Here is a 20,131-nt window from a genome sequence, read left to right on the forward strand (position 1 = left end):
CCTATCGAAGAAGTTCCCGAGAAGTTTCTCACTTTTAAGACTATCTTTTTGCTTGCTATCTCTTCACTAAAAAGAATCGGAGATTTGCAGGCTCTGTCGGTTTCACCCTCGTGCCTGGAATTTGCACCTGGCATGGTTAAAGCTTTTCTGCATCCTAGACCAGGTTACGTTCCTAAGGTTCCTACTAATATTGTTAGACCTACGGTTCTGCAGGCTTTCTGTCCTCCTCCATTTATGTCATCGGACCAGGAGAAACTTAATTCACTCTGCCCTGTTAGGGCATTAGACGCTTATGTCCACAGAGCTGCCCTGTGGAGGAAATCGGAACAACTTTTTGTATGTTTCGGGCCACCCAGGAAAGGGTGTCCGGCGTCTAAACAGAGAATGAGCAAGTGGGTGGTTGAGGCTATCTCACTTGCTTATGAGTCGGCTGGCCAGCCTTCACCTTTGGTTGTCCGAGCTCACTCTACCAGGAGTATGGCTGCTTCTAAAGCTCTTTTGTCGGGGGTTTCCCTGAGTGATGTTTGTGATGCGGCTGGATGGTCTTCACCGCATACTTTTATTAAGTTCTATGACCTAGACTTAAGCTCTACCCCTGGGGCACAGGTGCTCTCGTCCTCTGTGCGCTAGTCTCACATGACGGTCATTTGGTCCTATGGCGACGTGGGTATTCGCGTTCCCGCAGCGTTTGACGCAGCTCGAAGTTCCCTTGAAAGGGAACGTCTCGGTTACGTATGTAACCCTAGTTCCCTGATAGGGAACGAGACGCTGCGTCGCTCCGCCATACTCCCGGCACTCCCGTTAGCGCTTCCTTCAAGCCTATCAGAAGCTAATGCGCTTGTGTTTTTGGGGTGCTTTATAGTTTCCTGGTCGATGACGTCACCCGCCTATGACGTTTCATCTCTCCATTGGGCTGATTCCATACGTGCTTCATGACGCACAACGCAGGGGCGTTCCCGCAGCGTTTGACGCAGCGTCTCGTTCCCTATCAGGGAACTAGGGTTACATACGTAACCGAGACGTTTTCTACAGTTACTACAGGTTACAGGGGTCAAACACTACGTGACTTGCGTGATTGGATTTACAGAACTGTACTTTTATGTGTATTTCTTTAATGAATAAAGTGAACATTATCTGTAATACTTTCTGAGGAGGGAATGTTTCAGTATGTTTTGGTAGTCTGTGCTCAGGCCCTCTACAACTTTGGAGGAACTGTGATTCCCTTGTGCTTTTGTGTGTGTTGAATGCTCTGTGCAGGTCTTGTGATATTCAACAACAGACCCCGAGACGCATTTCTACGACCTCCGAGGTCATCACCGGACCAAGTCTTGGACTCAGATGACAATTATCTTGATTAATGTCGACTTACCCTCCTATCTACCCATAAGTGTAGAATTGTTTAGACTTTGTTTTCTTAGTCAATCAGAAGTAGCCAACATGTATGTACTGATGTCATTCATGCCCTTAGAAATGGTATAACTGGTGTGAGATTTTGTGTACGGTAGAGTCTCTGGCCTGCAACCTCCTCGATGAAACTGCAAACTATTCTTCAGTAAATTTTTACTTATTTCATTGAACCTCATGACTCTTGGTCTTCTTTCATCATATCTGGTCCTGGGGCTTTAAGCTGTTATCCCCTAACACAAGAAACATGGTAAATCGTGTTAAACCATTGGTAGTTAATGAATCATGGGTAAATTCGCTAACCAGGAAAAAGGTGGATATATTTCATTATTTAACAAACATGTATACTCATTCATAAGTTACATTTATACATGTACAAATTCATAATTTCAAGTGTAGCTTTTTGTTTGTTGTTTTATATCTATGACCTTCGTAACTTGATTTTAAGCAAATAATATAAAATAATTACTAATAGAAGTATTTTATGTAAATAAGTACTACACTGTAAGAAAAGATACCATATCTAGACACCATATCTACTCAATAAAAATGAGGCAACAGATTACAAGCAATATTATTAATTAAATTTAACAAGGTTATATTATTGAGTAAATATAAATTAAATTAGACCCTTAATAGTTATCCATTTAATATGAGTATATTCCAATAGAAAACACAAAATAATTAATTAAAACCTAAACAAAATTATTGAGTTGGTTTGAATCAGAAACTCCCTAATTGTGTAAATAGTACTAATAAAAATTAATTTAATTCTGCATATGATACATAATTGACTAATAATCATCTATTTTAATCCACACAATGAGTTAAATTTAATCAATGCAATTAGTTAAATCTAAATATTCCTTTCTTAGGAATAATACGGCTCAGAAAGTACAGAACTAAACAAATACTCTTAATTCTTAAAGAATTTTATTTACAATTAACTTTTGTGCTTTAGAGACATTGTAGCACAACTTTGTACTGCAACCACTCTTATTTCAAGTCAGAATTTGGATCTTGCATTTCAAACATGCTGAAACAAAAATAAATGCCATATTACAGAATGGTGATGTATCCAACCTGTTTCCATGCATTTTCACCCTACTTTGACACTTAATTGGGTCAATAATGATCTTAAAGATCCCACATAAGTTCATCTACCAAAACAAAAAGCAGAAAAGTGTCATTTGTATGGAGTACAAAACATTTTGAACACTGAACTACCCACTGACATTCATAAGAGTCCAAATCAGTGCTAACTTACAAACAGCACTTTCAGATGTGCAATTTCCAAGCTTTGTAAAACATTGGGTAGCACAACATGTACACTGCAACTACAGTCTCATTTTCGAGGTTTGCTCACCCATTTCAAACCAGGGGCCTCATGTATCAATCTTGCGTACGCACAAAATCTTTGCTTACGCCAGCTTTCACGCTCACGGTCGGATGTACTAACAGTGAAATTAACGTGAGAATGTGCGTTCCTCCACGCCAATTTCATGTCTGGCGTACGTACATTTCTCATAGTTTTTGTCCGTTGGCGACTCTTACAGGCAATGAAGTGAAGTGGCAAACATTACACTACGAATTGTTCTATCGCACCACCAGCTGTCAGATATTCCTTATAATTTGTAATTGATAAATTATTTGACATATTATTGTCACACGAGTCTTATTAAAATAGTCTATTCATTATGCAATTAAGTAAGAACATATATAAAGCATGTGCAAATTGATACAACCCATCTAGCAATGGCAGCGTTGGCTTTATTAGAGGACATTTTCAATGGACGAATCCGGAGAGAACGAGTTTTTAGGGACCACAATGATTTTCTAGCCCACGATGATGACTGGCTTATCAGCCGTTTCAGATTTCCAAGGGCTATACTCTTGGAGCTCTGTGCTGAGTTGGGTCCGAATTTGGAAAGAGAGACAGCGAGGAGCCACGGATTACCCGTTCCTTTACAGGTGCTTACTACACTTGGTTTCCTGGCAACTGGTTCTTTCCAAAGAGAACTGGCAGACTGCTCAGGAATAAGCCAGTCGTGTTTGAGCCGTGCAATGCCAGCTGTATGGGACGAGATCATCCACTTGTCTACCAGGTATATAACGTTCCCATACGATGCAGGTGACCAGCCAAACATTAAAGTGCAATTTGCAGCGATAGCCGGTTTTCCTAATGTAATCGGAGCGATCGACTGCACACATATTGCTATAAAGGCGCCATCTGAAGAAGAATTTGCATATGTGAATCGGAAACATTTTCATTCAATAAATGTGCAGATTATATGTGATGCACAAATGCGGCTATCAAATATTGTGGCAAGGTGGCCTGGGGCAACCCATGATTCATATATCCTTACAAACAGCATGGTTGGGATGAGACTCCAAGCAGGCAGGGTGCGCGATGGGTGGCTACTTGGTAAGTTATGGGTAGCTGAAATGTCAGTGGCGCTGCCTTGACAGGACCGGGGGGATGTTGTTATACCGCCCTGACAAGGTGTGCCGCATTGTGCTGGCCTGTGGAGTGCTGCACAATGTCGCGCACAGGCATGGCATACCCCTTCGTGAGTTGGGGGCACCGCCGGATGACCCTGACCCAGGACCAGTATATGTGCAGCACAATCAACAAGCCATTCAGGCCCGTCAACGTGTAATTGCGACAATATAAATGGTACTCAGACACAAAGTTAATTTTTTACCAATTCCTTTAATGAATGGCTTATTTCTGTGAGTGCGTCAGTGACATTTTTCAGGTGACTGTTAATTTCCCCAATGGCCCTAACAATTTGCTGTTGTGACTCCAGAACAGCATGCGTCAAGACGCGGGCAGATGTACGGACTTCAGCACTGGGGGGAGCATTAGAGACACTGGAGACGCTGGACTGAATGGGCTCTGGCTGCTCGGGTGGTGCGGACTCTGAGTGCGTGCCAGTGGTTCCTAAGTCCAAATAAAGCGGTTCCTAAGTCCAAATAAACACAGGCACATGTTAACAGTAATTTGAATCTGTTGCTTATTAATGGGTACACGCATTTGCAATAAAGCAGTGGATACTTAAAATCTCTGGTGTAATTTTTGCTACATTGCATGCATTTTAAAATTAAATGGTGGCCGGTAGGCTATATGTATCAAAGTTAAGGAAATACATTTTAAATTAGTCACCTTGCTGGCAGTCCTGTAGTACATCCGAGTCTCCCACATCAACGGATACGATTCCAGAGATTAACGTGTCTCCTACAATAGAGGCAACTCTCTGATCAAAGGGTGTCAGTTCATCGGCCCCTGTACCACCGCCTGTTCTGCCCACACTTTGGCGGTGCGCAGCAGTTCTCCGCTTAACTTCCACCTTTATGTCAGACCATTTCTTCTTCAGTTCATTTACGGTGCGACTCTCAGATCCCACCGCGTTGACGGCATCAGACAAACTCTCCCACTCTTTTTTCTTTCTTCTGTTATTAATTCCAGAGGACAAAGTTCCAAATAACATATTTTTTCTTGTTTCTACCTCTGATAGTAGCACCTCTAATTCATTTTCAGTGAAATTTCGTTTCTTGCTTGCTTTAGCCATGTTCTTGCGGGTTTCTTTTGCCAAATTGGACTAATTACCATATTTAATTAATTTAATTGAGGGAGGAGACTGGGTGGGGCGTTGTGCTCGTGCATGTGCGCTCAATTTTACGTTAATTGGGATGTACAAAGAGAATATGCGTGGGATCCTTCGTACGCAGAGATTCACACATCTGTTTTTTTTTGTGCGTACGCACATTTACAGCTTTGTCCGTACGCAATGTTGTAGTATGAATTCAACGCAAGTCTTTGTACATGAGGCCCCAGAACTTTGAAAAGGACAAAATGCTGATTCCAACTATTAAAAAACAAAAAAAGATCAATAAAGATCTTAAAAAAAAATACACTATAATGGCATGTGCCAAAACATAAATCATAAAGTGCAATTTGTACAGATTAAAATACATTTGTACTTTGAACATACAACAATTAAAATGCCATGACATCGGTGGGACAAATCAGTGCTAACTAACAAACATAGCACTTTCAAATATGCAATTTAGTAGAAGATGGCATTGTGTAGCACAAAAGTCTGCAATAGTCTAATTTCAACTTTGAAGTTTGCTTTTGAGGGACTGGACTTTGTTTGACAGCTTTGAATCATCCAGTTCCAAGAAAACTTTTTGGAATACCTCAAAGGTATACTTCAGCTGTCTGGGATAATTGAGATTAAGTGCGTAGGTCAAGCCAAGGAGGACAGAGCAAGCCTTTGCAATATCTCCAAGTCCTGTGATGACTTCCACTCCATCTATGACAATTCCAATGTTCTTTGTAGAAGCTCCAGGCTTTGGGGTGAGAGTAATGGCCATTATGACCTGCTCAAGTTCCTCCAAGTTCTCATTGTCCTGCAGTGCAACATGAAATTGTTTGTGTCTTAGTATAAAACTTTCAGAAATATATTGCAAGCATATCACATTACATTCATTATTGTTTTCATAGCTTATAAACCTATTTTATTAGATTTTATTTTCTCGCAGACCTTGGTCTCAAATTGTTCTTTGTTTTGTTTCCTTCTCTAGTTTGATGTTTTTGTAGTCTACAAATATTCTTCCATCGTAATGAGGGATTTATGCTATTCTATTATCATATCCCTCTCTAGTATGAGATTTATAGTCCAGTCATTTTATGAAAAAAGGTTGAACAAATTGCAACAGAAGCAAACTCAAGTGATTTTGTATCCTCAATATGTTCGGAGTAAGGAAAAAAAAGACTCAAAAATATCCCATTCATTCGCATATTCATTCTTTTTCTCACGTGAAAAGGGTAAAAATTTTAACCTTTAGATATCTTCATGAAAATCACTGAGTTGATTACTTACATCAAGACAAACAAAAAATGTATTACAAGTTTTTTGAAATTGTTTGTTAACATGGATACACGGTGCATAATATAATTACGTATTAGCTAATTTGCATAATTACCCAAACATATCTAAACATTGGCTATAGCAGGTGAAAATGTTTTTTTAAATCTTGTTGACATATAACAGTTAAAGACTTAATATTAAGGTCTGAATGGAACCCATTTAGGCTACCCATGAACATTAATACAGGAAGAAGTACTTTAGAAACCAGCCTTTATTAATTATTATTGCAGAGATGGGGTTTGGGCATTGAGTGCATTGTGTACGTAATTAGATTTTTTGATCCAGACACTTTTTATTTCACCTACCTTTTGTCTTCTGCATTCTCCTTACCCATGTCTCCTGTTCTTCCCAGCCCCAAACCCCATCTCTGCCATAATAATTAATAAAGGCTGGTTTCTAAAGTACTTCTTCCTGCATTAATGTTCATGGGTAGCCTAAATGGGTTCCATTCAGACCTTAATATTAAATAGTTTACTGTTATACGTCAACAAAATTCTACAAGACATTTTCACCTGCTATACCCAATGTTTAGATCTTTTTGGGTATTTATGAAAATTAGCACATATGTAATCAGATTATGCACCATTTGTCCATGTTAACAAACAATTGAAAAAAATGTGTAATACATTTTTTGTTTGTCTTCATGGAAGTAATCAACTCAGTGATTTTCATGATGATATCTAAAGGTTAAAATTGTGACCCTTTCCACGTGAGAAAAAGAATGAATATGCGAATGAATGGGATTTATTTGGGTCTTTTTCTAAACTTTCCCCTATAATGGAAATATTGTAATAAAAAATTGTGAATTATTTGAGTTTTTTTGCAGTGTTGTTCCAGGAAAAGCGCGTCCACAAAATTAGTCAATCTGAATGGCACGTCTTAGTTCAAGTTCATATATTTGTGTATCTAATTAATATCACAGGATGCGTAGAATGAAACATAATCAAGTGTTGTAATTTTAAATGTTAAGTGTTACACCCCACAATACAGCAAAGGTTTATAGTAAAGCTAAATTAATTAAAGACACACGACTGAGTGGGAGAACGTCTATAAACAGTGCGCAGCAGTAGTCAAGTACCAGTAAAGGAGGCCATCAACATGGCGGCCACGCCAAGTAATGACAACCAAGCCCTATTCAAACTAGTTTTTATTTTATTTTTTTAATAAAAGTGGCAGAGTGAGACTCTGAGGGTGTGTCCGCAGAAGGTGCCAATCCTAAAGTCATTAAGAACTCCCCAATAAAAATACAAAAATTGAAATAAGCCTTCAGGACGAGCAACATGGTGATATTTTAAAGAATAAAGTAAATTAACGCTAGGGCCACTGTTATTCACTGTATTCAACAACTATTTTTGTGGTTAAATGTGGACTTAAGTAAAATTTTAAATTAAATGACTGGCTGGTTAGCTAGCTAGCTAACGTTAGTTAACAAAACATTCATCTTTAAATGTTAAAAATTGCCTTATTTTCAATGGAGTTCGACGGCCACCTCACGAAAGTCCAACTGTCAAACTAAACACCGCTAATGAGATATGAAACAGTATTCTGTTCCTAAAATGTTTTCGGACGCTTATATTGTACGGTTTAGCTGTAAAATGATACAGTCTATGCCATGTTAAGCGCCCTCCCCCTCCTGCTAACGTGCTAACCGCTGTGGACGGACATTACCACACTAAAATGAGCAGATTTATGCATGAAAATAAATAAAATTGCGACTCTAAAACGTAACACTGATATTAGACTGACTTCACGTGGATTTAGATAAGTTACCTTTACATTTGCAAATTGCAACAAAACAGTGAAATAACAGAGAGAAGTTACGTTACCTGCCAGGGCGGGATGACGAGCTCCATACACAGGAAATATAACTTAGCCAACTGAAAAAGTGCGCCAAGTGTCATCTGAAAAGATGCTCTTCCAGCTATAACCCCAAATATTCCTCTTTTTGGAACCTTAACATTAAATCCACGTAAATGTACGTATTTAAAACATAAATAAAAACATAACGTTACTGAAGATATAACGATATGATGTCAACACGCAAAGAACGTAGAAACCATGATAGCGATAATTCAAACCCACACCTTTCAAAATGAAAGTTTGACTTCGATATATAAGAATTCTTCCAAAATGTATAATGCTGTGTTCATATTATAGCGCAACAAAATCACACTATTACATTAATATAACGTTATAAGTTATCCTTGCCAACAGAAGACAACTTTGTGTTGCTGATTAACGTTAGTCTCTTTTTCTGTAATAACTCGTTTTAAATTGTAATATACCACTAACGTTACATGCGTTCTTCTTACTAGCCCAGTGATGACAAAAGTAGTTTTCTTAACTTACCTCAAACAGTTAAATTTGCAAGATTAGCAAGACGAACATTCACTGTCTGCGGTGTACTCTCTTCAAATGTCTTCTTGAGGCAGATGGTCAGTTAGTATGGGATTAATATCCTGCCATGATTCAAAACGGAAAATAAAGTTCTGAAAGGTTGAAACTAAGTGTTCGAAAACTCAAAATCTTACAAAAAAAAGTTTTGCAAGATCGAAAAATAAGATTTGCAAGCTTGCAAAATGTAAAAAAAAAAAAAAGTTTCTCTGCAAACATTGTTTTTTTTTTAGATTTCCTTTTTCAGAACTGCAACATTTTTTTTACGATGTTGCGCAAACAATTTTTCAGAGTTTCAAATTTGTCAGTGTTCTCCCACTGTATTAGTTTGTTTTCCAGGTTTGAAACCTTGTAAAGGGTGATCTGAAAACGTCCCGGGTTACGTATGTAACCCTAGTTCCCCGAAGGGACGGACGCTGCGTGAAATCGCAGTGGGAACGCCCTCAGCGTGACGCATCTGAAGCATGAATGAAATCAGTCAATGGAGAGAATGAGCGTACGGCGAGTGACGTCATCGACCAGGAAGCTATAAATACTGAGTACACAATACGGCAGCTTAAAAGTTACTGAAGCAGCGACCCAAGGGGATGCCGAGAGTATGGCAGGACACGCAGCGTCCGTCCCTTCGGGGAACTAGGGTTACATACGTAACCCGGGACGTTCCCCTTCAGGGACTACCGCTGCGTGAAATCGCAGTGGGAACGCAATACCCACATCCCCATACGACCAAATCCCCGTCGTGTGTCATTAGGAGACACAAACCGACGAGAGAACCTGAGCCCCGGGAGTGGAGCTAAGATCGAGGGAATAAAATCTAACGAAAGTGTGCGGTGAGGACCAGCCTGCCGCATCACAAACGTCCTGAAGAGAAGCTCCTGAAAGAAGAGCTGTAGAAGCAGCCATACTCCGGGTGGAATGAGCCCTTACAGCCAAAGGTGATGGCTGATGGGCCGAACCATAAGCAAGTGGGATGGCCTCGACCACCCACTTGCTCATCCTTTTTCTAGATGCAGGACACCCTTTCTTAGGTGACCCAAACAGACGAACAGTTGTTCCGATCTCCTCCACAGGGCAGCTCTGTGGACGTAAGCATCAAAACCCAAACTGGGCACAGCAAATTAATTTTCTCCTGGTCTGACGTCAGAAAAGGCGGAGGACAGAAAACCTGCAGAACTATAGGTCTAACTGAAACAGTTGGAACCTTATGAACATAACCTGGTCTCGGAAAGAGAAGGGCCTTAACCAACCAGGAGCAAATTCCAGGCACGAGGGAGCCACCGAAAGTGCTTGAATATCTCCAATTCTTTTTAGAGATGAGATAGCGAGAAGAAGGATAGTCTTTAGAGTAAGAAACTTTTCCGAAACTTCCTCGATGGGCTCGAAAGGAGCAAGGGAGAGACCTTCTAAGATGACGGCCAGATCCCAAGCTGGTACCCTTGTGCGAACTGCAGGCCTCAGCCTCAAGGTGACACGAAGGAAGCGAGTCATAAGCGGGTGTTTCCCGAGGGAACCTCCACTTGAAGGGGTGTGGTAAGCAGCTAAGGCCGCCACATACACCTTCAGTGTGGAGTGGGATAACCCAGGACTGTACCAACCGGGCAGTTAACTGGGTCCTGCTGGCGCTCTCCACACCAAGAGGTGAAAAGTTTCCACCTCGCGGCATATAACTTCCTCGTGGAGGGAGCTCTGGATCGGAGGAAGGTCTCAACGACCTCAGCCGAGAGACCAGAATCTATGAGCTGGGCCCCCTCAGAGGCCAAGCCCACAGCCTCCATAGCTCTAGACGGGGGTGAAGGATCGACCCACTCGCCTGAGAGAGCAGATCTCTCCTGATCGGTATCTCTAGGGGAGAGCCGTTGAGGAGAGACACTAGGTCCGCAAACGATACCCGGGCCGACCAGAACGGGGCTATTAGCAGGAGACTGAGCCCGTCCCGGCGAACCCTCTCCAGAACTCCTGGGAGCAGAGCGATCGGGGGAAAAGCGTACAAGCGTGACCTCGGCCACGGATGTACCATCGCATCCAACCCCAGCGGGGCTGGATGGCTGAGAGAGAACCACAGCGGGCAGTGTGATGTTTCTCGAGAAGCAAATAGGTCTACCTCGGCAAGACCGAAATGTTTCCATAGGAGTTCCACCACCTCGGGGTGAAGACTCCATTCCCCGGGCCTCGGCCCCTGTCTTAACAGGATGTCTGCCCCCTGATTTAAATACCCCGGGAGATAAAAGCTCTCAGAGAAAGAATTTTCCCCTGGGACCATAGAAGGATCTGACGTGCCAGTTTGTAAAGCGGGCGAGAACGCAAACCCCCCTGATGGTTGATATAAGAAACCACCGATGTGTTGTCTGTCTGGACAAGAACATGGTGGCCCCTTAGGTCTGGGAGGAAGTTTTTCAGAGCCTGAAACACCGCCAACATCTCTAGGCAGTTTAAGTGCCACAGACGATGATGGTCCTCCCACGGACCCTGAGCCCACCCGTGAGAGAGGCATCTGTCATTAGCATAACGCGACGACAAGGAGCTCCTAACACAGGGCCTTGGGACAGAAACCAAGGATCTTTCCACATGATCAGGGCGTGATGACACCGTCGCAAACTCACGATCATGCGAAGCGGATTTCCCCTCGGGGAGAATCCCTTGGTCCTGAGCCACCACTGTAACAGTCTCATGTGCAAGAGGCCAAGAGGTATCACGTTGGACGCAGCTGCCATGAGACCTAGCAGTCTCTGGAACTGTTTTACAGTGGATGACTGGCCTAGCTTGACCTGATCTACTGCAGCGAGAATCAAAGCAATACGAGCAGGTGACAATCGTGCCTGCATCGTCGTTGAATCCCACACTACACCTAGAAAAGTGGTTCTCTGTAATGGAGAAAGAACACTCTTTTTGGCGTTGAGCCTCAGCCCCAGTCACTTGATATGAGCAAGAACGACATCTCGGTGCCGAACCGCCTGTTGTTCCGATTGAGCTAGAATCAAGCAATCGTCTATATAGTACAGAAAGCGGATGCCCTGTAACCTCAGCGGGGCTATAGCAGCATCCGTACACTTCGTGAATGTTCGGGGTGACAGTGCTAGGCCGAACGGAAGAACCCGATATTGGTACGCTTCGCCCCCGAAAGCGAACCTCAGGAACTTCCTGTGTTGAGGGAGGATAGATACATGGAAGTAAACGTCCTTTAGATGTATCATGACAAACCAGTCCTCGGATCTGATTTGAACATCCCCAGTGACAGACACAGCGCCCTGTAACGTACTGGCAGGGAACAGCTGGTCTGGGCACTCCACAACCCTTCTTGGAGGGGGCGAGCGTCCCTCGGGAAATCGCTCGCCGAGTCTCTCTACGCCCTGTGAAGGCAGGGTTAGTAGAGCAGACCACTGAGGGCATCGGAAAAGACAGGGCACCGTGTTCTTGTGCAGTCCGCCAGGAACTCTACTAAGGGAACCAGCCTCTCGAGGCTGGCCTCCGGATGAACATCCCGAGTGACAGACACAGCGCCCTGTAACATACTGGCAGGAAACAGCTGGTCTGAGCACTCCACAACCCTCCTTGGAGGGGGCGAGCGTCCCTCGGGAAATCGCTCGCCGAGTCTCTCTACGCCCTGTATAGGCAGGGTTAGTAGAACAGACCCCTGAGGGCATCGAGAAAGACAGGGCACCGTGTTTTTGTGCGGTGAACTCAAGTTTTTCCCGATGGGGACCACCCTCAGAGTCCTGACGTTCAGCCCGTCAGGACTTTTTCGACGCGGCCTTTCTGGCGACAATGACTGTCCTCAGATCAGTCCTGCCCCGAGAAGGCCGCGCCGGAGAGCACCCCGCCTCATCCCTCCAGTTTCTCTGCAGGGGGGCACGAGACGTGACACTCCGCTTCTGCTGTGCTCTTTTTGAAGACGAACTCGACGAAAGACTTTGCTCTGGTTGAACATTCTGCGTGACAGACACAGTGCCCTGTAACGGCGCACCGGCAGGGAACGACTGGTCTGAACACACTAGAACCCTCCTTAGAGGCGGCGAGCGTCCCTCGGGAAAGCACTCGCCAGACCCTTCTACGCCCTGTTTCGGCAGGGTTAGTAGGACGGGCCCCTGAGGGCGCCGGGAGAGACAGGGCACCCTTAAGGGAGGTGAACGCAAGTCTCTCTCGGCGGGGACCCCCCTCAGATTTCCTTTGAGCAGGTAGGCCTGAAAAGCCTGCATAAAAGTCATCGTATGCAAACATGCAGCCGCCTGCCGAGCCACCGAGTAAGCCTTCCCCACCAGCACAGAGGTATATATATTTATTTATTTATTTATTTATTGGTGGAAGAGCCGGTGCTTTAAGTGAAGACGATGAAGCAGGAGAGAGATAGCTCGCAAGCGTCTCCTCCGCCTACAGTATCGTCACATAACCAGCAGATTTAGCACCAACAATGTTACCATAAGCATTGGACTGATTTGTGTAAATTCTGCTTGAAACCGGTCTAACCCAGGTCTTTGAAACCTCAGCATGAAGATCTGGGAAGAACGGTAAGCACCGGCTAGAAGGTTGAGGTCGTGCAGACAGAAATCTATTATCTAGATTGCTTTTAATTCTAGAAACCTGTCTATCAGCTGGCCACTCGATACTGTTATTTATTTTATTATTTTTTTTTTTAGCTTTTCAACAGCCCGAGATAATACATCCATCAAACCTTCTTCATTTGCAGTATAATGTGATAAACTAGTTTTCTCTGATAATAAATTTTCGACATCCAGCTCCTCAGAACTGGAAAATCTCAATTCAACATCATCATGTGCCTCCACTCGGGCAGAAGTAACCGCCGCAGCGCGTGCTTCCAGAGCCGGGTGAGAGGCACTAGATCTCGTCGGAGATAGCTGAGATAGGGCGGAGCCCGTCTCAACGTCGCCAGCGAGATCCATCTGCGAGCCCCAAGACAAGCGCCGCCGCTCTGCCTCAACAGAAGCGGGACCCGAGCCTCGGGGAGCTCGCAGCAAATCACTCTCCTCGAAGAGCGATCGCCGCGAGCGCAGAGTTCTCAAGGGAAAACGCTCGCAATGCTGACAATCGACTCCCTCGAGAGCCGACTGGGCATTGCTGCACTCCAAAACAAGCCACACTTAGCTCGTGTGAATCCCCACCCGTGATGTACCGAGTACAGGGGGGAACACACTTCTTATACTGCTCGCTCATATTGGTTTTTTTATATAAAATATATATAGTGAAAACTCCTGACAAAACAGACAAACACAATCGACAGATTCAGACACACACAGAGCTGCTGAAGTAACTAAAAGCTGGCGTATTGTGTACTCAGGGGATATTTATAGCTTCCTGGTCGATGACGTCACTCGCCGTACGCTCATTCTCTCCATTGACTGATTTCATTCATGCTTCAGACGCGTCACGCTGAGGGCGTTCCCACTGCGATTTCACGCAGCGGTAGTCCCTGAAGGGGAACTAGTGTGCGAATGTGTGAAAAAAAGTTTTGAAACTCTGAAAACAGAGTTTTGCAGGCTTGCAAAGTGGTAAAAAAAAAAAAATCTCTGCAAACATAATTTTGTTTTTGAGTTTTCCTTCTTCAGAAGTGCAACACTCTTTTTTACGGTGTTGTGCAATCATTTGTTCAGAGTTTTGAATTTGTCACTGTTCTCTCAGTGTATTAGTTTGTTTTCCAGATTTGAAACCTTGTAAATGGTGATCTGAAAACTGGTGTGCGAATAGGTGAAAAAAAGTTTTGAAACTCTGAAAGCTGAGGTTCGAAAGGGCGAAACCTATTACATTACATTACATTTGCACTCCTATTGCAGATTATTTTTTCAGAGCTGAGTTTACAACACCCACTTTGCGGGGATACGCCCACACAGTTGCGAGCTTGCGAATCACGTGATTTGTGGCAGTGTTGTCACGCAGCTCTGCTCTGAAACTCTGAAACTCAGACTGAGGGAAAATGAAGCTTCGCAACCTCGCAACTTTAAAAAAAAGCCTGGAGGGAGGGCCTTCTGCTCTTGGCCAATGCTTTGCTCTCTGCTGACGTACAGTCCAATCACAAGTCGTATTTACTGGAAAGGTGGGATTGACCGACTGCTCCGCCAATGACGAAAGCGCACAGGATACGCAAACAGGATGCACGGCTCTCTTTGGCCACAAGGCGGTCCCGTCTAAAGCTGCAAGAACCGCGTCCATGGCTGGGCCTGGGAGAGAGGTGAAAAACTTTTTTAACAGTAACGTTACCTGCCATGTTGTAACCATTAACTTTAGCTAACTAAAAAGCTAGCTAATACCTGTGAATTTATTAGCATGCTTGTGATCATCTCTGTGTAGTCACTAATAGCTAACTGAGGCTGTGTTCGAAACTTTAAAGTAAAGCTATTTACGATTTTTCAAGACCAGATTCATTAACTTACTCCTCCTCACCAAGCCTAACGTTAACCCTCAACATGCCATAGTGAAATGTTCATTTTCATTCATTTGGGTTTCGTGGGGTGAAATAATAGCCTACATTCGCTGCCGATGTATGCATATACATTTAAAATTATGATGTTTAAAATTAAGATCATACTCGGTTCGAGGTCCCCTTGCACTGGTACATGTTGACACCAACCATAAACTTATCAGGTATGTTAGGTATGTTTTTATGTATTTTAAGCGAACTTTATCCTTGCTAAGGTGTAATGTAAATCAGTGGTTTTAAACTCAGGTCCTTGGGGGCCCTCTGACCTCCAGGACCGAAGTTGAGGCTAATTCCCTGGGTGTGATATGAGTCCCCAATAGTGTATTTGTATCTCTCTGTTCACCTCCATAGTATCCAACCCAATTTTACACCAAAGATACAACTTTATTTAAAGCATGCAAGCCAGTAATCAGTGTCACATGGTAATTATCAGTGTCAATAATGTTTTTTTTGTTTGTTTTTTTGTATTACTTTTTGTTCATAGGTACAACCTGATAATATTTGGTGGAGTTGATGGATTTTCCAGAAAGGTAGTACAATTCATATATATACAATATCCACTTTGCTAGGTAAATAATTTCAATTCAAGCAATAGAAAGGTTGGATTTCTATCTAAAGTACAGAAGGATAAGTGGTTGAACAGTGCAATACCAAGCAAGTCAAATGAACTCAACCACCTCAACTTTTTTGCTGCTTGATAGAAAAGGAAAACTTGGAAAGTTCTCATTTTCCATGTCTAATCTACAAGAGACGTTTGTCTGATGTAACATCATTTACTCCAATTTAAGAGTTTTTGGATACACAGTTTGTAACTAGTGAGTGACGAGCAGGCTCTGCATGCACAGTGAATTAGCAATCTCAATATTATTCTTGATCTGTTTTTAATTCTTTTAGGATGCTCAATTATTTTCAAATTGAGCAACTGAAGTAATCTGGTGAAACTGCATCTATTTTTTCATATCGCAATATATATCGCAGAAAATAAAAATATTGCAATGTTAGTTTTTTCCAATATCGTGCAGCCCTAGAAGGCACCCTACAGACCTTATTTGTATTATATTATGGTTACTGTTGTTGATAATGTAGTAGACTTACACAAACTTAAATATGACAAGCCTATAGAACATGTAATCCTCAGCAAGATGCATTACTTAAGCTTCTGCCAGAAATAAAGTAATTGACAATGTGAACAAGATGCCTTCACCTAACGAATATTTTAATTGTGTTTTGGGTTACTGAAAACATTTTTGAATGTAAATTGGGAAAATGCATTTCACAAGTTGCAGAGCACAAAGTCACATCCACTAATTGCGAACTTAGTCTTACAGGTTAAAAAAAGTTACATATTATTATAAGGATGGATAGAGATCAGCAAATAAATGTTAGCATTTGTGAGGTTGTAACCAGCAAATGTTGATAATTTTATTTGATAAATGACTAATATGATGATGCTGTTGAAAATAATATATTTTTTACCGACTAATTGGTTAATGGAATTGTTTCTGCAACACTGAACATCATCAGTACATACATGATTACTGTTTCCTTTTTAAACAGTTCTAAACTTTGTTGTTGATTGTAATTGCTGTGTCACTAAATCTTTTAAGTTAATAATCAATAATTATTTACACAGGTCCTGTATTTGGATGCAGCAACTAACAACCGTGCCAGTACAGCATTCTCCTTTTTCTTTGAGGCCACCCAGCTCCACGGTGTTCCATCAAGGTAATTATTGCGGGCAGCTGTGGCTCTGGAGATAGAGCGGTTGCCCGTTAATTGGAAGAACGGAGGTTCAATCCCCGGCTCCTCCAGGCTACATGTCACATGTCTTTGGGCAAGATATACTGCTGTTCCACCAGTGTATGAATGTGTGTGAATGAGGAATTCGATGTAGTGTAAAAGCGCGTTGAGTGGTCGCAGAGATTAGAAAGGCGCTATACAAATACAGAGCATTTATTCATTTTTAATTTTAATTAATTATCCCTAAAATACAGAATATTTTGTTGAGGAAACTCTGTCAGTCATTTCAGTTGTTTCATCTAACTGTTAGATTCACTGCTAAGGGTTACTGCTGCAGATGTTCTTGATTACACCTCATATTATTTCTGTTACAGGGTTCGCGGAGATCAAGGAGTTGAAAATGTGGACATCGCCTACTTCATGTTTGCGAGACGTGGAACCGGCCGAGCTAGCTTTATCTCGGGAAAAAGTGTACACAATCAAAGGTAATATGAAATACCTGCTGTCCGAAGATTATTACTTTAGAGATTTAACTTTTTTAGCTGTCCTAACTAAAACCCACTATCTTTACATTTACATTTATAGTGTTACAAATTTACTAAATGTTTAATTAGGTTCCAATACAATAGTATTTAAAATGTACACTGTGTTTTCAACTTTGAGGCATAGATGATGAGATTTAAAGCAAGCAATCTTGCCTGCTGACATTAATATTTTGTCACTTCTCAAAGTACAGCTGGGCCTTTTGTCTCTATGATAATGTTAAGTTTTGAGTTATCTAATCAGGTTGATTGGATCACCATCTATCTATACATGACACTGTTATGCTGATGAGATCAGGACTGGGGAATTTCCGGTAACAAGCTGAATCCTGTCCTTCATTTACATGCTTTGTTTCAGAGTGTCTCCACCTCTATGTAATCCCTCCCCCTTGATTTGGGTATATAAACTACAATATATACTGCCTTAGTTAGACTTGACGAGGACTGCAGCTACCAACAGCTCGCGTTTCTCAATAAAGAATCCTGCTGAAGATACAACCGAGTCTTCCTGGTCTTCGGTTCTGAGTTTCTTACACTTTAGAAGAAAAAAGTTCACAACACATTTATTCATTTAGCTGTCGCTTTTATCCAAAGCGACTTACAATTGCTAAGTATGTTAGAGATCGCACGCCTCTGGAGCAACTAGAGGTTTAGTGTCTTGCTCAGGGACACATTGGTGTTTCACAGTGGATTCAAACCCGAAACTCTCACACTAAAGGCATGTCTTATCCACTGTGCCATCAACACCCCCCATTAATTGTTTTTTTTTTTACAGTATATTCGAAAAATAATTTAACAAGTGATCAAACATTAGCTACTGTCTTTGTTCTGATATCTGTGATCATAAACAGTTGAATGGCTGGGGAAGTCCCATTTTGCTTTGTATACTTCCTTGTGCAAACCTTCAATGAAAATTTTGTACTTTTGAAGAATCGAACGGATGTGGCGAGACGTGTGGATGGCTGTCACCTGCATCTTTTATGATGTGCTTCACACACTGGAGGAAGATGGTTTCCTGGATATTTCCAACACGGTGCACCTTTTCTGCGTGCATTATGTCTTCTTACCTCGCCTTCGAGCAGCGTTACACATCTTTGCAGCAGGTTGGAATAGCCATCCCCTCAGGACAGAGGGAAACCACACTCCACAACAGCTCTGGCATATGGGACACCTCAACACTCCAGACGAAGAGGAAAATCTTGAGGTTGGACAGCTTTGTTAACAATTATCACTGTGGTATGAGCTGTTTTGTATTCTTTGCCTGTCGGCTAGCATGAAGCAAACATACAAATGTAATTTTTTAAATAATTATTAGGGGTTAAGGCTTAAAGTGTCCTCTGTGTGTTAGGCCTACACTAAAATCTCTCCATATGTTTAGGAACTGCAAAACCCAGAACTACACTGGGGGGATGCCCTGATGACCCCTGGGACCTCTGTCAGTGGAGTTCAGGTCCCAGAATTTGAGGTGCCTCTGGCTGAAGAAGATCTGGCAGCAGTTCAGTCTGCGATTGACCCTCTAACTGATTCAGATTCAAATGGCTGTGACCTTTATATCGAGGTGCTAAACTTTGTTAGACTAAACACTTCAACACCCATTGATTAGGCAATTAAGTGTCTAAGCACAAACATCCTGCATGTAATCGGCCATAAACTATATGCTACAAGTCACATTCACTTAAAATTTGTTAATGTCATCCTTGGGTAAAGGTTCAACAAAATATGGCCAGCCAGCTTTCATCATTTTTAAGACAGGGTTACCAATGTTCCAGGCTCCATGTGAAATTAGATACTTTTTTTTTTTAATTATTGTATTTTTCATTAACAGAAAATGTCCATTTAGATTAACATTGCACATGAACACATTTGTGACAAAGCTGGAGAAATAGAGAGATCTGTATGTGCAGCAATGCAACTTTAAATGCAACATCAAAACTGCAAAATTGTCTTTACTGTACACTACCAAGTACTTATGATTTTTGAACAATCACAGTACAACAGGTTGTGAACAATCATTGTAAATGTAATCCTGAATGGACACAAAGGGAATACTGTGAATAAACACTTACCGAACATGCATTTTGTAATTTCTGTTTTTAAAGGGTTAGTTCACCCAAAAATGAAGATGATGTCATTAATGACTCTCCCTCATGTCGTCCCAAGCCCGTAATACCTCCGTTCATCTTCGGGACACAGTTTAAGATATTTTAGATTTAGTCCGAGAGCTTTCTGTCCCTCCATTGAACATGTATGTACGGTATACTGTCCTTGTCCAGAAAGGAAATAAAGACATCATCAAAGTAGTCCATGTGACATCAGTGGGTTAGTTAGAGTGTGTTGAAGCATCGAAAATACATTTTGGTCCAAAAATAACAAAAACTACGACTTTATTCAGCATTCTACGACTCTGAAGTGACGCTGCTGACGTAAGACGCTGCTGTCGTGTTATCAGACTGTAAACGAAGCTCGGGCGCACCAGACACACGTCAGCAGCGGCACTGAACGCGGATCCACAACAGAACTGGAACACACACACACACACACATACACACACACACACCAGACACACGTCAGCAGCGTCTTACGTCAGCGGCGGCACTGAACGCGGATCCACAACAGAACCGGAAGACAATACAATGCTGAATAAAGTCCAAATGTATTTGGACTTTATTCAGACCAAAATGTATTTT

General features: G+C 42.2%; 1 protein-coding gene across 1 annotated transcript; it reads left to right on the top strand.

Annotated features, from left to right (window-relative positions):
- The first annotated feature begins 15,266 nt into the window (after positions 1-15,266).
- Positions 15,267-19,207, top strand: LOC143742514 (uncharacterized). Its single transcript, XM_077235397.1, has 6 exons — positions 15,267-15,326; positions 15,647-15,692; positions 16,796-16,887; positions 17,277-17,387; positions 18,375-18,648; positions 18,823-19,207. The coding sequence occupies exons 4-6, from the start codon at positions 17,323-17,325 to the stop codon at positions 19,045-19,047; spliced, it is 564 nt and encodes a 187-aa protein (XP_077091512.1). The 5' UTR covers positions 15,267-15,326; positions 15,647-15,692; positions 16,796-16,887; positions 17,277-17,322; the 3' UTR covers positions 19,048-19,207.
- Positions 19,208-20,131: the final 924 nt, after the last annotated feature.

This window comes from Siphateles boraxobius, unplaced genomic scaffold, assembly GCF_051911475.1.
Source record: "Siphateles boraxobius isolate OS27281-9 unplaced genomic scaffold, OSU_SipBor_1 19, whole genome shotgun sequence".
NCBI classification, from domain to species: Eukaryota; Metazoa; Chordata; class Actinopteri; order Cypriniformes; family Leuciscidae; genus Siphateles; species Siphateles boraxobius.

What these genes read in the sequence shown, in the direction of transcription:
- LOC143742514 (XM_077235397.1), top strand. Translation starts at nt 17,323, where the DNA reads ATGTTTGCGAGACGTGGAACCGGCCGAGCTAGCTTTATCTCGGGAAAA. An exon ending in AAAAGTGTACACAATCAAAG is followed by an intron (nt 17,388 to 18,374) that starts GTAATATGAAAT and finishes GTACTTTTGAAG; the next exon opens with AATCGAACGGATGTGGCGAG. An exon ending in ACGAAGAGGAAAATCTTGAG is followed by an intron (nt 18,649 to 18,822) that starts GTTGGACAGCTT and finishes CCATATGTTTAG; the next exon opens with GAACTGCAAAACCCAGAACT.